The sequence below is a fragment of the Tachypleus tridentatus genome, chromosome 3, assembly GCF_004210375.1.
Source record: "Tachypleus tridentatus isolate NWPU-2018 chromosome 3, ASM421037v1, whole genome shotgun sequence".
NCBI classification, from domain to species: domain Eukaryota; kingdom Metazoa; phylum Arthropoda; class Merostomata; order Xiphosura; family Limulidae; genus Tachypleus; species Tachypleus tridentatus.
Genome location: NC_134827.1, coordinates 87,044,342 through 87,061,878, shown reverse-complemented (window position 1 = coordinate 87,061,878; position 17,537 = coordinate 87,044,342). Strand labels below are relative to the sequence as shown.

General features: G+C 34.7%; 1 protein-coding gene and 1 long non-coding RNA gene across 20 annotated transcripts in view; one reads left to right on the top strand and one right to left on the bottom strand.

Annotated features, from left to right (window-relative positions):
• LOC143247409 (uncharacterized) overlaps positions 1-3,256 on the top strand; it is a 70,003-nt gene extending 66,747 nt beyond the window's left edge. For both annotated transcript variants that reach the window (XR_013026553.1, XR_013026552.1), the window contains exon 4: positions 2,215-3,256. This is a non-coding gene — a long non-coding RNA (uncharacterized LOC143247409). The remainder of the gene's footprint in view (positions 1-2,214) is intronic.
• The window catches only part of LOC143247406 (uncharacterized), a 298,078-nt gene that overhangs the window by 52,024 nt on the left and 228,517 nt on the right, over positions 1-17,537 (bottom strand). For 17 of the 18 annotated variants that reach the window (XM_076495458.1, XM_076495455.1, XM_076495456.1 and 14 more), the window contains 2 exons: positions 10,804-11,442; positions 8,903-9,095 (listed from right to left, as the gene is read on the bottom strand). In XM_076495458.1, coding sequence (XP_076351573.1) covers positions 8,903-9,095; positions 10,804-11,438 — 828 coding nt within the window. In that variant the 5' untranslated portion in view covers positions 11,439-11,442. Of the gene's footprint in view, positions 1-8,902; positions 9,096-10,803; positions 11,443-15,164; positions 15,184-17,537 lie in introns of those variants that run through there. The other variant, XM_076495462.1, reaches the window with a different exon arrangement.

The following is a 17,537-nucleotide window of genomic DNA, read 5'->3' as shown; positions in this document are numbered from 1 at the left end:
TTCGGTTTTACGTGGAAACACTTCTCGAATCGTCGGTCCCGCAGTAGCAGGACTGACAAAGAGACGTTTGTGCATAAGATGACTTTATAACGCTTTTCCTCTAAATATAGATTCCTGGGAACTTACAGGCCAAGGGCCGGTAACGTTTTTAATCAATGATAATGCCACGGTTGTCTAAACTACGTATATGAACATAACGGAATGTGCTAAAGGACTGGTACAATCTAAACAGTTGTCATTGTGTATGTATATTCTCCCACGAATAAGTTTTAAAATAGCTTCTCTGAAGGTGATTTGGGAAACAATGTTTGGACCTCTTAACATCTCAAACTTTCTCTCTCCACTCTGTAGAATTTGAAGTAGGCTTGCAAAGCGGAAGGCACTGCCACGTCAACAGTTCTGTCTACTTGTCACGTAATATCACAGGCCGCTGTCCAAGTCAAACACATGAAAGATTCCAAATTAAACTATCTCAATTTTGAATGCTCGTGACGTCCAAACGGGCTCCAAGGTGACAGAGCTCACAAGTCGACTGTGATCTTCAGGCTAAATGTGAATGGGAACGGCTGATCCGTTTCCAGTCTTCTCTTTCTGGGTATTATATGGAACACTGCCAGCTCCCCTTTCACAATTCTATAGAACTTGCGGGATGACACTAAACTTTCGTCTTGTAACAAGTTTAAAATGGGTAACTACAGGTGCCTGAAATATCGAGAAAGGATAACATATCTGCAATATTACCATAGATTGTGGTGCCTTAATTAACTACAGTTAACAGGTGGGAACCCTCCCATAGCGGTAAGTTTTACAACAACATAAAAAAAACTTATGCTCGCCAAATTACGCGAAAAAATACACGTGATTTCACTATTAGCGAAGTTCTTGACAAATTAATACACTGTTCCATTTAAGAATATAAGTCCACGTAGATAGAAAAGATTTGTTGAAAGTATTGATAAAGTAATTGAACTACTAATCGACGTATCTAAATGAACCAATCAACCAACAAGCAGCAACTCCATGGTCTATGGATATTTGAAATTAGACCTTTAATCCAACCTTATCTGAAATATATAGTGGGTCCAAGCGTGCTAGTTTTTCAAAAATTCAAATATCTCACAAGAAGAATAGACCATATAATTAAGCGCAGCACCAAAGATAGGACACCAACTCTCCCCTAAATATTCCTAAATATATTTATCAACTGTAGGACACCAACTGTCCTTTACGTATTCATAAAATGTCCTTTGTCAAGGGTAGGAGACCAGCTGTCCAGTATTCCTAAAATATCTTTTGTCATGGACAGGAGACCAACTGTCCCGTAATTATTCCTCTAAGAGCCTTTCTCTGTATATGCACCCCTCCCCCCCAATGCCACAATGATATGTCTTCGGAAACGGGTTTTGATACCTGTGATGGGCAGAGCACAGATAGCCCACTGTGAAGCTTTGTGCTTAATTAAAAACAAAAAGAACATCTCTTTATATGACGCTATGCTTAATTGCACAGTAGTCGTTTATTGTGAAAAAATTCATTTGTTGAAAACCGTAGCACTTAGGTCCGATTTTTTAAGTAGGGAAATCCGTGTTTTAAAATACAAATTAAACTACAACACATTAATGTTTATTTGTACGTTATTATTATCATCTGACTTTCAGACATACTTACTTTGTACATTTTAATAACTCTAAAAATGTACTAGGTTGTAATGTTCAAAGTTTTCATGATTATATTTTATACTTTAATTAGTGCGCCAAGTTTGGAACCACCAGCATCAGTTCAAATTTCACATTCTTTATAACTTGAACTCGGTTGAAACTATAAGTTTTGAACAAATAAGATATGGATTATTCATAACAAAAGATCTGCACATTCCGTCAGTGGTTTAAAAATTCAGATTATACAGTACATCGAAACTATATCAATATAAAAAAGTTACAAAAAAAGAAAAAGGTAGAAAGCACAGGAATGGAAGGACCCAAATGTATAGAGAGGAGAGTTGTTTGTAAATTATCCTGGCCGAATTAGCCATTTGGTTCAACCAGTTTTAACAAATGTGCTGGACATTGTATTAGACATTAGTTGTTTTGTAACGCGCTTTTCTTCCGAAGTTGTAACAGTTATTGCATACATAAGGTATTTTACTACAATTACTTCATTGTTACTGCTGATATTAATATAAGACCCCTATAACTGGTTTGTTATTATTTTTAGAAAGCTAGATGCAAATGGCCGTCCTTAATTTTGAACTGAGGGACTAGGATGATGGCAGTTAATCAACAGCATCCTCCGCCAACTCTTAGAGTTCTTCTGTGAGATATAATAAGGAGATTTACTGTTGAAGAATCTAATAAAAATAACAACTAGGCATCATTCAGCTCTAAAGTTTTACGAAGATCTATACCAAATATATAGTTTTCTGTGCTCAAGGCAATGGTAGTCGTAGACGTTTCAGTAGTTATATACTACAGCTCTAAATTGTTTGTCTTTGAATTTCGCGCAAAGATACACGAGGGATATCTCCGCTAGCCGTCCTCCATTTGGAAGTATAAGACTACACTTGGGCTATTCTTCTACCCACGAATAGTGGGACTGAACGTTACATTATAACGTACCCACTGGAAGAGCGAGCATGTTTGGAGCGACGGGGGATTCGAACCCACAACCTTCAGATTACCAGTCGAGCGCTCTAACCACCTGACCATGCCGAGCCTCTTAGATTGTTACCGTTATATTAAAAATACACATTAGGTGGTTCTGTGGATACACTTTTTAAATAAGACAATTTAACTGTTTAAGCCCATGTAAATCACTGAATGTAATGTCTTTACATCTCTCCCCATGTATATATATATATCATTATTTAAACAGTCCAGAATCATTTCAAGTGGACAGAAACCAGAAATTACCTAATCACAAAATACTTGAATTAAAATTTGAAATGCCTTTTTTATGTTTTCGTTTTTAAAATTATAAATTATTATAATTCATCAAATAACTAAATGTGCAAGAAATATTGTAATTCAAAAATTGGATATGTATTTGAAGTTACAGTAGTTTGTTGTTGTTTTTCCGGTTTCAATTGTTTTATTTCAAAATAACTTTCTACGAGAAGAAACAAAACTAATCAGGTAAATCGCAAGACTAACCTGGTATTAAACTTTTGTTACTTAATCTAATGCAGAATAATTACTTGAATTTATTTCAGTTCCTTTTTGTGTTTTTTAACACTTAATAAAACATCTTAAATTATGTATTTGCTAAAACGAATATTTATGTGTCGATAAGACGTCAGCATTCTTTGATGCAGTGTCATCAACCACAAAATGAAAATGAGAAATAATTTATGAATGCCTTTAAATCGTATGTCAATAACAAACACAAAACGATTATGAATGCCTTTAAATCGTATGTCAATAACAACAACAAAACGAATAGAACTGTAGAAGCTGAGAATTAGAAACATAAAATGCAAATTAAATAAACAATTCAGTACCGTCTAGTATATTGTATAATGTATCATAAAAAAATATAGCGAATGTTTGCTTCCAACAAATATATTCAACAAATAGTAACAAAACCAAAACAAACATTCATACGGAGTTTTCAGTCCTGTAAACTTTTAAAATATCTTACTTACGTTTATCGCAATAATTGATACGTTTTCTTAATTGTTTGAACACTAAAGAATTTAAGAATACATAAATCGCTCTACTTAGTGAATATATTTGATTGTACAGTTCAATTCATTCTAAGTGTAAATCTGGCATGTATAACAAGGTTAAATGAGTAGCGTTACTATCTGTCAAAGTCGCGATCCATTACAAGAGCGCGCGTTTTGACGGTTTATTATCAATTATCTGATCAACGTTACAGTTTCACTACATCAAAAACATTACATGAAAGACTTCCACAAATTACCACAAATCTTTATTCATAATAATACGTAAACACAAATTCACAACATTAGTCAACAATCAGATCCTTTATAAGGAAGCCAACGATGTTTTGTGAGAGTTACCACGAGACTAATTCGTGTATTTTAGTGAGAGCAGGTTTTAAGAGAATTTAAATCTCATTTTAAAAGCTATCGTTCTTCATTGTTAACTATTAATTGTGCAGTTAACTAGAACCATGGATAAATGTTAAGGCCATAGTTGGGATTAACATTTTAATTAAATAATCAGTTATAAATATTTAGGCTTAACGTTTGAGCTTCTGAAGTTTAACTTTTGAGTTTGAAAAATCAGATAAGTATTGGCTAGGCTTAATACTTAAATTTACGAATCAATAATAAATAATTAGATTCAAAATTTGGGTTTACAAATGAAACAAAAATGATCAAGTTTGATGTTTGAAAATCAAATATACATTAGTTTGGCTTAACCCTTATAGAATCAAAAATAACTTATAAAGTTTATAAGAACCAAAGATTTAAAAGTCTCAGGATGGTCTTTAATAGAAATAATGCTACTATATATATTTGGTAAATCTAATAACGCACTGACTCAAAATAATAAAAATATAACGAATTTGCAGAAATACTCCAATAATAAGTCAACATATTACATTATACCGTGTAATTGTTTTGTCTGTTACAACATTCAAGTGTGAAAACAAACTCAACAATAACTGGGCAAAATTACTTGTTTTAAAACACATGTGGGAACTCAGCGGTAATCAATGGGTTGATTACAATACTGACGATTTTTTAAATCCTTTTTATAAGTTTGTTTGTTTCGTTTGAAGTTAACCACAAAACTATACAATGGGCTATCTAAGCTCTTCTCACAACGGGTATTAAATCCCGTTTTCTAGCGTTATAGATCTACAGACATATCGCTGTGCCACTGGAGGATTCGTTATTAGGGATTCTGCAATCAGTAACAAGATAATTACGATTCCTTGAATATTCTTTTAGAATTTTATTGTATATGTGTGTGTTTTCTTATAGCAAAGCCACATCGGGTTATCTGCTGAGCCCACCGAGGGGAATCGACCCTTAATTTTAGCGTAGTAAATCCGTAGACTTACCGCTGTACTAGCGAGGGTCGAATTTTAGTGTAATGTTCTTTGTACTTTTGTCGTTAAGCGCAACTCTTCACAATGGGCTACCTTGGCTGTGCCCACATCATAGATCGAGCCCTGAATGTTAGTATAACAAGATTCCAGACTTTTTTTGGTCATAAAATACCCTCCTAACTTTGAGATGTATCTTAATTTTTGAGATATGCCATTAATTCATAATTAAAACCATAGAATTTTTTTTTAAAAAAGAAAGTTAACGAAAACTAAACTAATAGTTAAGAGTTACTTATGTGTTGTGATGTTGGTGATTACGTAGCTTCAAACGAACGATCGACCAACAGCTTTCTCACGCAACTAGATCCACATTAAGTTCTTGGAAGTAAAGGGTTATGAACCTAAGATGCTAGAAAAAAGAAGTCAACTTTATAGACGAACAAAAATCACTTTCAAACACATATGGTAAAGAAGAAATCCCGAAACGGAAGAGTAAAAAAGTGGTAGTGAAACACCAGCAGCAATTTTCCGCACCGGACACATCGTCTGTGATTACATATTGAGGAATGGGTGAAAAAGTAGGCCATCTCGCCATATTAGGATAGGAAATGTGGAAACATGACCAGTTTCTGATCCATAACTCTGTATATGTGTTATATGTATAAATATATATATACACATGTATACGTAACAAAGATGACCAGTTTCTGGTCCATAACCCCGTGTATGTAGATGTATAGATATATATATATACATACATAACAAATATGACCAGTTTCTGATCCATTACCCTGCGTATGTGTGTATATATATATATAAAAGATTACCAGTTTCTGGTCCACAACTCTGTGTATGTATGTATATATATATATATATATGAAACATGACCAGTTTCCGATTCTTAATCGTGTGTACGTATACACATATAACAAACATATTAGCTGTTACGTGTCTAAAGCTCTGGCTGTAGTTGTTACGTGCCCAAAGTCCTAACTAATTATTATGAGGGTTATTTACTGTGTTGATACTTATTGTTATGAGGGTAATTCTAATTATCATGAAGGTTAATCTAATTATTATGACGATAGCTCATTGTATTAATGCTAATTGCTATAAAGGTTACTAATTGTGTGAATGCTAATTATTACGAAGGTTACTCATTGTATTGATGCTAATTATATCTGTTAAATTAGAGTACAGTTTAAAAAATGGTATTTAGTTCACTATATTTTCACACCTTGATTCGATCAAATTTTTGAAAAAATTTACGAAAGCTCGACTTCGAGTTATGAGGGTACGACGTTTCTCACTCTTTCATTTTAAACGTTATGGGAGCTGTTTTGCTTCGGCCTTGACGCTGAGAAAATTGCACTGAATAATAAAGTTTAAACTATCTTATCAACACATTAACATAAAAAGTTACAACATCTGAGTTTTAGTTGCTATGGGGCCTCATAACATTGATTATGTTGGGTGATTTTTTTTCTCCCAAGTTTGATTTCGTTAAGCTCTAGCGTCTGAGATTTAAAGCATCGATATATTGTTACAAATAGCGATCTATTAAATATGTTTAAGGGTTTTACCAGGAAACAAAGTGTTTCTAACAACTAAGTACGATTCGTGATAGTGCGAAGAGAATCAATCTTTCGAAAATATATATTTCAAAACTTCCTATTATTTTTAAAAGAAGAAGTGTTCCAAAAAGACGTAAAATATAATGTTTGTGAAATAGTCTTCACAGAGACATGAACTTTAAGTATAATACATGTAACTACATGCAGCTATTCGATAAACAATCCAATACAGTTTACAATAAGCGACAGAATAAGTTATTTAAAAGTTACTAAATATAGAGATTCAGTAATTATTTAACAGAATTATTCAATAACTTACTAGATACAGTTGTTCAACAACTTACTGACAACTTTTCATTAATTCAGCTACTAACAACTCTTCAATAAGTAACCAAATACGGTTATTCAGTTAGTACCTTCGTACAATTAGGTTCTAATCCCACACTATGAAAAGTTGTTGTCAGTGAACTGTATCTTCAACTTTCAATCAAATTAGAAACAAAATGTGACAGTGTGATTTGTCTTAGTTCAGCGTTTTACAGACTAGCCATCTATGAATTCTGAAAATACACCAGTTAAAAAAATAACAAAATAACTGGTCCTTGAATTCATAAGGCTAAGTTTTAAAAATACTCTGTGGTATACTTTTATCAAAAGACACAACGTTCTATAAAGTTTTTTTTTTTTGATATTATTATCTTCATTATTGTTATAAAAATATATATTTATATTCTGAAGGTCAAATATAAAAAATACAATAATTAACTTATTTTGTTTGTTGTTAAGCGCAAAGCTACACAACGGGCCAATGCGCTGCGCCAACCTCGGGTATCGGGACGCGATATGTTTCCGTTATAAATCCATTGACTCACCACTGAGCCACTGGGAGGTCACTTGACATCTATTGGTATTCTCAATTTGAGTGATACCTTTACGACAGATGGGGTAAATAACTAGCTTCTCTAGGACTCAGGCATAGCCATCCTTAATTTACTGCTCCTGACAAGAGAGAATTTGTTTGTTTTGAATTTCGCGCAAAGCTACACCAACGTTATCTGCGCTAGACGTCCCTAATTTAGCAGTCAAAGATTAGAGAAAAGGCAGCTAATCATTAACACCCACCGCCAACATTTGTGCTACTCGAGAATAATGAGATTGACCGTCACGATTGAAAGGGCGAAAATGTTTGGGGGGGATGGGGATTCGAACTCGCCATTTTCAGATTGGAAGTCCAGTGCCTTAACCATATAGCCATGCCAAGCTCTGGCAAGAACGAGAGTAACCAATCAACAGAACCCACCGCTTTAATTTAAAATAAATGGAAGAGGGTACTTTTAGAGTTATAAAGTCCCCAGACCTGAAAGTGTGAAACTGTTCACTGAGATATTTCGATCTGCATTTCATCACGGTGCCTATTAAGCCATGCCCAATCTTTAATCTTTGATTCGCTTATTACTGTCACTTTTCAGACTTTTAATTTATTTGCCAAAAAACTGTCACAACAGCGTAGGACTGTAGGGAAATTTTAACTTATATATTAAATATAAATTACTTGTTACTCTGATTGTTAATTATCATTATAGACTATTTATACCCTTCTTTATGTTTATTATTCTCAAGTTTAACACGTTAAACAGAATGTGTTTTGACAAAACTTATTATAAACTTCATCTTTAAGATAATAATATTAATAAAATCAAAGCTTCTGCTTCGCTTAAATGACAAAATTTTGAAGCTTGCGCACTTGGCGATATTGAAGTTGTTTCCCTTACGGGCGTCCAAACTAACGATTGTTTGTTGTTTTTTGAATTTCGCGAAAAGCTACTCGAGGGCTATCTAGCCGTCCCTAATTTAGCAATGCAAGACTAGAGGGAAAGCAGCTAGTCATCACCACCCACCACCAACTCTTGGGCTACTCTTTTACCAACGAATAGTAGGATTGACCGTCACTTATAACGCTCCCACGGCTGAAAGGGCGAGTATGTTTGGTGCGAATTCTATTAATAAATCAAGTCTAACAAAATTACAAAATTGAGCTTTAGAGGAATATATTTAATATTTTTCAAAGAAACGCGAAAGAATTTTAAGACCATAGAAACACAGAAATTAATAACAAATAAAAACAAGATAGACTATGATAACATGGCATTACTTATTCATCAAGATAATCACGTAACTTCCTATTCCTTCCTGAAGTTACTTTTGTTTGATTAAAAAATAAAAATTAATGTAGGGACACTACTTAGTTAGCTTTCAACTACAGACGTAAATAATTAAAAAAAAGCCCACCCAGTAAAAATCTTTACCTGATTAATTAACTTCTGCTGGTTTAAGAGCTGCTCTCTGAATTCTTGAAGCTGTTTTATCATATCGTTCAGACGTCGTTCTTTTTCATTCAACGATTCATCAGCTAAAGTCGTTTGGATCACTTCTCTTCCAGGTTGAGTTAGAAAGCGGTCTTGGCCTTTTACCGAAGACGTTTGAGGAATGGATTCCAATCTATTAAAGAGTTATAAATATTTATAACTAGTGCACATTTCTGGAGATGTTCGGCTTGAAGATAACACTAAACATAAGTTCGGAAACTTTTACTTATCTTTAATTATATAATTAGATTTTGGAAAGAAAACTCAACAACAACTGCACTTACAACTCAAGACGTTTTCTTTTGACTCATTGTAAATTCTAATGACAATCACGTGCACTATTGTATCTGTTAAACTGGTATGGCGACAAAAACGTATAATAAAAAAATTACGTTTAGCGAAATTGTACGTCATTAGTGGGGATTTAGATAAGACTATTTGTTTTATTATTATAACTTGTTTGGGTAACGTGGATAAATATTTTACTTGTAATGAACCTAGGTTTTGGATAATTTGACTACTATACAGTGACATCTAGTTTCAGTTTTAGAACAAAGCAGGAATACTTTACAGAATTTAATTAGCTAAATTTTACTCAAATATATCTAATAAATAAATATATGAAAGTTCGCGAGGTGTTTTCACTGTTTTGTTTACGGGTGTTTTTTCCTATCATTTTCACAGCTGTTAATTTATATGTTCGTTCGGCATCTGGTTTTAGGTTATTTGACGGAGCGCATAAAATTTGGTTGCTGAATTTCGCGCTCAGTTATTCGAGAGTGTTATTTGCGCCATCCGTCCCAAATTCTGAAGTCGTTTCTCAAACTGGGATCCGCGAGTTACGTCCGAAATTTCATAAAAAATATTTTTTCGGAAAATTAAATATAAGTGAATTAAAACATTTAATTTTGGGATACAGTTTTTCAATTACAGGAATTTTTTTTTATTTATTTCCGAAACAAGAAACTTCGATAAGTTTGAGGGCCCACGAAAAAAGTTAAATTAAAAGGTGTCCTCGTGTTACAAATATTTTGAGAACCGCTGGACTAGAAGAAAGAGAAAAGATAAGCTAGTCACCCTTATAACGCTTTTTTCGTTAACGGAACGCTCATAACTAAATCACGAAAACAATACAAACTGGCTCTAAGAATCAACGAACTAGGAAGGCTAAATAATATATATATATTTAACTCGTGAAACCTTTGTGTAAAACAATTTCGCTCTTTGTGTTTTCGCGCCATTATAGAAGACGCAGATTTTACTTTTAAGTCACGAAACCTTTTTTGTCACAAAACAACTCAGCAGACAGAGGTGAGAATATACAGCCGGACTGTCCATTTCGGTAAATTTAGAGAGTTCTTGACCACTGCTAGGAGAAACAAATATATCTTCCTGGTCCTCATCTTCACGCTAATATCGACCCTGCTGAATGGTCATCGAATATCAGGTAGATTAAATGTAATCTCTCTCGTTCGTTAAAGTTATTTGTATTTTGAATTTAAGGCAAAATTATAAAGGTCATCTGTCAACGCCCCTAATTTTGAACTACTAGATCAAAGAGAAGGAAGATAGTCACAAGCAACCTTTCACTCATGCTAACAGACTGACCTTCACTTTCATAACGCAACCTACAGCTTTAAGTGTGGAGCACATTACTGTATGGTATCACACGTATTCGAATCCGGATCGCCAAATTACGAAATTCAGAACTTAACCACAGGGCTAGTCCACAATATCATTAAGGTTATCTGTTGAATGATAACCTGTCACACAACTGATATCGAATTCAAAGTTTCTTATTAGAATTATCGTAACCAGAGTTACTTAATAACACAATTTACCGTTTGGAGTTGGCAATACTTTTGTGGCAGTTGTTTAAGATATTAGATTCCGTCGTCTGGTCATTCAGGGTAGCACTCGTGTTCATCTTGGAAGCAAGCCGCTTCAAAACGTCGTCCATTGAGCGTTTACCATGTGGTCCATTAGATGACCGCAAGCCCTCCAGTGCAAGAGATGGTTGGGGTGACTGGCTCGTCTCCGATGGTCCATGACTTCCTCCTTCAGCGATGCTATGCCCCCCTCCGGAGTCACATTCAGAGTCTGTTGTGGTCTCTGAGGAAACACTCTGTAAAAGTCGTCGTTTTCTGTTGTGCAACAGCCTGGAAGTGGGTTTTGAGTCAAAATCCCTGATTCCACTGTCGCACGAATCAATTTCGGTGTCGTCCCGCGATCCCCTCTTTGAATCCTGTGGTCCATTTTCGTGTTTGGAGTAACTCAGCCTCTGAAGAAGTTCGGAATTCCGACTTGGGTTGTTGTTATCCGAAAGATCTGGGGAGTTTGAAGGTGAGACGTAGTCATCTTCATCATCGTCTCTTCCAGAATTGTCGTCACCATTGTTTAATGGAACGACCTCGTCGTTATGATTTAGTACATCCGTTGAGAGCTTTGTGGGATGATTCTTTCGTTTTGAAGACATTTTTCTGTGAAGAAAATATAACATTTTAACCAAGCATTTTAATATTTAAATTTACATGACCTATATTACTTAAACATGTTTATAATACCTATAATAGGCATACATTATATATATTTTTTAAAATAGCATCATGATATTCCGTTATGACACTCGTGCCTCTTGTTTTTAAAGAAACATTATTTCGAGACGTTTAATTACTCTGCTCTTCACGCTGTAAACATTGTTGCACTGAAGTAGTCCAAGTCGCCCGGCAGGTCTACGTGGTTAGGGAGCGCACGACTCGCAATCTGATAATCACGGATTCGAATCCATGTCACACCAAACACGCTCACCCTTTCAGCAGTGGGGGACGTTATAATATTATGGTCAATCCCACTATCTGCGCTAGCCGTCCATAATTTAGCAGTGTAAGATTAGAGGGAAGGCAGCTAGTCATCACTACTCATCACCAACTCTTGGGTACTCGTTTACCAACGAATAGTGAGATCGACCAACACACTATAAAGTCTTCACGACTGAAAGGGCGAGCATGTTTGGTGTGACGGGGATTCGAACCCAGGATCCTCAGATTACGAGTCAAGTGTCTTAACCATCTGGCCATACCAGGCCCTAAACTTTCGAGTCTTACTCCATTGAACACCCAAAACATCAATTTTAATTGTCAATGCAAAACACCAGTTTTAACATCTCCAAGTGTGGAACTTTAACTTAGTGACCTTGGAATATTGAACCATATCTTGTGGACATAACGCTAATATTTTCATACGAACAATTATCATCATATTTGTAACATGCTGAACCTCAAAATTTGTTTTCTTATGTTTCGAGATATTTAAAATAACTCGTTAATATTATTCGTCAAGGAAAATTTCAGTCCTCGAAACTCCAAATCTTGAAAAAATTGTAGAGATAAAATGAAATTGAGAAAGACAACTTTATCAACTTAACATAAGTCAGACCGAAGCAGTCGATGCCAAGCAATTTTCTACTATGAATAGTGTCTCATGCACCACTACTACAATGTATGTCGTATCCCAACCAGTTACGAAAGCTTTGGTGTTAACGAAAAACCTCGTCGGTACCGGATTTAGCAGATACGGTGTACTCGGATTTTGCAATAATAGTTTGGTGAGGTTATAGTTCGTAGAACTTTTAACGTCTATTGATTAACGACACAAAATTAAAAAAGAAAAATAATAGAAATGCAATGTCAAAATGTCTATGTAAACAATACGCTTATGTTTGTCTATCCGGAACTATTCTCACGAATTTCTCTGCAAAACGCAACAAATTTTATTTTATTAGAAACGCCTTGGTCTGAAGAGCCCGGATTGCATATTGGCTTTTCAATTCAGAATCACCTTACGTGTTTTTTAGCTTAACCAATCTTTTAAATGCAAAAAGTATACAACATGATGACACAATGTAGTTGTCACGTGAATAACATCGATTTCAACTTCAGTTTTTATTTGCAAAGTATTTTACACAAACAACACTTACCACACGTGCAATTTCTTAAAAAATAATATTACATGTGGTTTTTCGACTTACTTAGGTCCAGAATATGCAAACACTTTGTGAACATGCATTCAGACGTTTCTGCATATTCAGTTAAGTTTGCCTTTATTACAACTTTACATTCACTTTACTTAGTAATAATTTAGTTTCGGCTTGTCTCATAGACTGCTGTAAACACCTTACAGTTTCTTATTTTCTTTACTAAGGGTTTTGTTCTTCGTTTCTGTGAGTTTATCTGTTTGAATTTCTAAAACCGTGTCATACTCTAAACACTCATAACTGCATCGTATCCTGTACACTATTATAAGTGTCATTACGTAATTGTTTACTTTACGTGTAGTTTTATTAAGTTAACGTTACGTCTACTTCAGGATTTTTTTTTGTCTTACCGCTATTTATTTCTCTCTCCAAATAGACCGGAATTTATCGAACTAACACATATTACCTACAGTGAAGTGTAACTTAAAATGTGAATATTCAAGTGTAAAAATTATCGCAAATGTTTGCGGGTCGCGACTAAATTAAAATAATTCGTTAAAAGATCAAAGTTGTATTGGTCAAATTGAAGGCAAAAGTTTTTACACAGTTTCACAACATTTTGTAAATGACGTCATAACAAAAACGTTCAACAATTAAAGTTACACGGATATTTCTGAATGTATTAATTCGATTGTGTCCGTTGTGTGTATCAGAACGAGTTGTAGATCGTAGGATGATGGACACATAAAATGCTCTAACTTCCTGGCATATTTGATCTTCATTCACAAAGCATAATAATCCTCGAAGGCCGCAACAGTTACGCTTCAATTTTGTTTCACACTTAAATGTCACCTATTTATTAGACACGGGTCATTTTTTGAACGTCCAATGTGTATAGCAACGTTAAAACGAAAAAAATACAAAACATAACACACATACACGAAAATAACAAAGAAAACATTACACGGTATTCTTATACAGCAGCGCATTAACCTAACTACCTGTCTCTTTCCTAAAAAAGTTTTCTTTTGGGATGAGAAAGCCCGCCAATAATGCCGCCGTCAGTTGTAATAACGTTTTTCAGGGCCCTCCCAGGTATACTTTAGACAGACGGCTATCAGTTTAATCAAAGCCCGGTGCGCCGACACGGGTGGGGCACGTTCGCAATAAAGAGCACGTGCGGACTGCTTGAACGTGACCCTACCGCGTGCCCTGTGTCATGTGAGCGTCTTCTCAACACTTTTAAACGTGGCAGTATTTGACACAACATCAAAATGACTATTTTTAGAACGCAATATATATATATATATATGCGTGTGTGTTTGTGTGAATTTACGTTTGTATATATGTCATACTATTATGTGATTAAACACAAGGTTAAATTTGAATCACTCGCATTTATACATTAGTATGTTAAAAGATACTTGTGAAGTAGAAACATTTATTGTAATTGTTATCAACATAGCGTGAAACAATGATATGCCTATCGAATTTAACAGAAGCCTAAATTTAAACAGCATTGTATGTTAAGCAGGAGTGCTTTAGACTTGATATAACAATAAAGTTACTACTAAATAAACACAGTATTTCCACATTAGAGTTACTACTGAAATAAACATTGTATTTCTTTGTTAGGGTTACTACTAAATAAACACAGTATTTCCACGTTAGGGTTACTACTGAAATAAACACAGTATTTCCACATTAGAGTTACTACTGAAATAAACACAGTATTTCTTTAATAGGTTTACTACTAAAATAAACACAGTATTTCCACGTTAGAGTTACTACTAAAATAAACGTAGTATTCCCACGTTAGGGTTACTACTAAAATAAACGTTGTATTTCCACATTAGGGTACTACTAAATTAAACATAGTATCTCTGTATTAAGGCTACTACTAAAATAAACATAGTATTTCCATGTTAAGGTTACTAATAAAATAAACAGTATATGAATATTAGAGTTACTAATAAATTAAACATAGTATCTCCATGTTAGGGTTACTACAAAAACATAATATCTGTATGTTAGGGTTACTGCTAAAATAAATACAATATCTCAATATACTCTAATATTACTAATTACTAATAAACAGTATTTCTATTTTAGAGATACTACTAAATAAACACAGTATTTCTATGTTGTAGATATTACTAAATAAAGACACTTTATTTTTGCAACTCTCGGATACATATTTCATAGTTAAAAGAGCAAGTTTCTACTAACCAAGTCAAGACAACAGGGTAACCTCCTAGTTAGAAGTAACAAAAGCAAGAAGTGTTACAATACAACTTGCCATATCCAGTAATGTGTTTGCAACACGTTCTCACGACTTATACAGTTCATTTGTTTATGTTTGGTTCTTTCAGGATTTGCGATAAGTGGATCTGACGTCACTTTCATAGTACACATACATACACAGCTACAAAGTGCTGAGCGCTTTTCTCTAGCAACGGGATGCGAAATATCTGCCACTGAATTCATAGTCCGGGTTCGTTACTCATCAGGTTTTGCTCGTCCCTCACATTCAAGGCAACGAAATAATTCACTGTGTCATGAAGGCACAATTTAAAATTCATTTTACATATAACAAAAACAATAATAATGTGTAGAAAGAGGACGCTCTCTTCAAACTATAATATTACTACTACACGACAAACTAGCTTGTTCGCAGACTGACTTTTCGCACAATGAAATCATTGTTTGTGTAGTTGTTTAAGTTTCCTTAATTACAAAAAGGTATTCATTCTCAAGTGACCCCATATACAAGTACACGTCGCAATACGTTTTCTATCTTCTCGAAAAATACTGTAATGGTTAAAATGTTAATGACAAAAATAAACACTTCTTTTTTAATTTCCAAAATAAACAAAAATAAACTTCAGACTATTTTGGAGGGAAGAGAATGGCAGTACCGTGGTGACTAGTTCGTTCTCCTTACTAGCCGTTCCTATTGAACCAAAAAAATCGTTTGGTGATTCGCTGATCGAAATGTGGTATCACTGTCGGTTTTTAAATGTTTTTTATTTATCTATCTTTGGTAAGTGACAAAGATACACTATCTGTGAAAAACAAAACCTAAACCTACATGTAAGATTTTTTAAAAAAAAGTACTTTAGAAAACAAAGTTATCCAAGTCAACTTGTTGCTATTAACAGGAAAAAAAGTGCACTCACTAACAAGTACTTTGTCTGATAACACTATGTAACAAAAGTTTTACTTTTTCGTCTTCCTCGGCAGAAAGTGTTATTTCCCAAATGCTTATGCCTAAAGTAAATGGAAAAAACCTATTTTTCTCTTCAATTTTGCTTTTGTGACCCTAGGTAATGAAATTTTCAAATTTACCCATTTTCCAGAACATTCAGGTAGATTCAGTGCTGAGTAGCTAATAGAGAATTTTCTCTAATTTACAAGAATTTTCAAGAGCTTCCTAAAATGTTGTAGAACTTACAAGAATTTTCTAGAATGTTGTAGAATTTACGAGAATTTTCAAGAACCTTTTAGAATTTTCTGGAACTTTTCATAGTAATATGTATACAGGGGCTCACCACACACCACTTCAGTTTAGTTCTAGCTGCCTAAGTGAACCCATAAGCCTATCTGGTTTTATCAGATATGGTATCAAGAAGCTGCAAGCATTCTCCAGACGCATTTTGCTATGTATGTGGCCAATGTATCAAGACAAGAGCGAAAAAGTACTCTGTGAAAGAGGAATACAACAGCGTCAGGACCTTGCTAGAAGCCTAGAAGCATGATGAGTATGGCTGGGAGGTTATCGGAGACTTCAAAATGGTCGCATTCCTGATGAGTCTCCAAGGAGGCTTTTCCAAGTTTCCCTGTTATCTTTGCCTTTGGAACAGTAGGGACACCACAGCGCACTAGAACAGGAAGCACTGGCCACAACGGACCGAGTTCTCTGTGGGGAGACACAATGTCAAGTGTGAGCTACTAGTGGACCTCCAGAAGGTATTGTTCCTACCATTGCATATAAAATTGGGTCTTATGAAATACTTTGTCACAGCTCATGATAAGGAGTCTGCAGCCTTCAAGTACTTTCGAGACTTCTTCCCTAAGCTGTCCGAGGCAAAGGTCAAAGCTGGTGGTATTTTCGTTGGACCACAAATAAAGAAGATCCTAAAGTGCACAGAAATCCCCAAGAAGCTCAGTAGAAAGGGAAAAAAAGCTTGGGGCAGCTTTGTCGCAGTTGTTCGGGATTCTTGGCAATTATAAGGCAGAAAATTATGTGGAACTTGTTGTGGCTCTGGTGAAGAACTACAGCAAAATGGGCTGCAGGATGTCCTTGAAAGTCCATATCCTTGTTGCTCATCTTGATAGATTCAAGGAGAACATGGTAGCATACTCAGAGGAGCAAGGCGAGCGCTTCCACTAAGATATACTGGACTTTGAACGCCGCTATCAAGGAGCGTATAACGAAAGCATGATGGGAGACTATATTTGAGGATTGACACGTGAAAGTGATTTACATTACAGTCGCAAATCTCGAAAAACTACTCACATCTAAACATTTTTGTATAACTTTAGTATAAATACATGTAAATTTTGATTCATATGTTGTTTTATTCAAACCTTATGTAAATG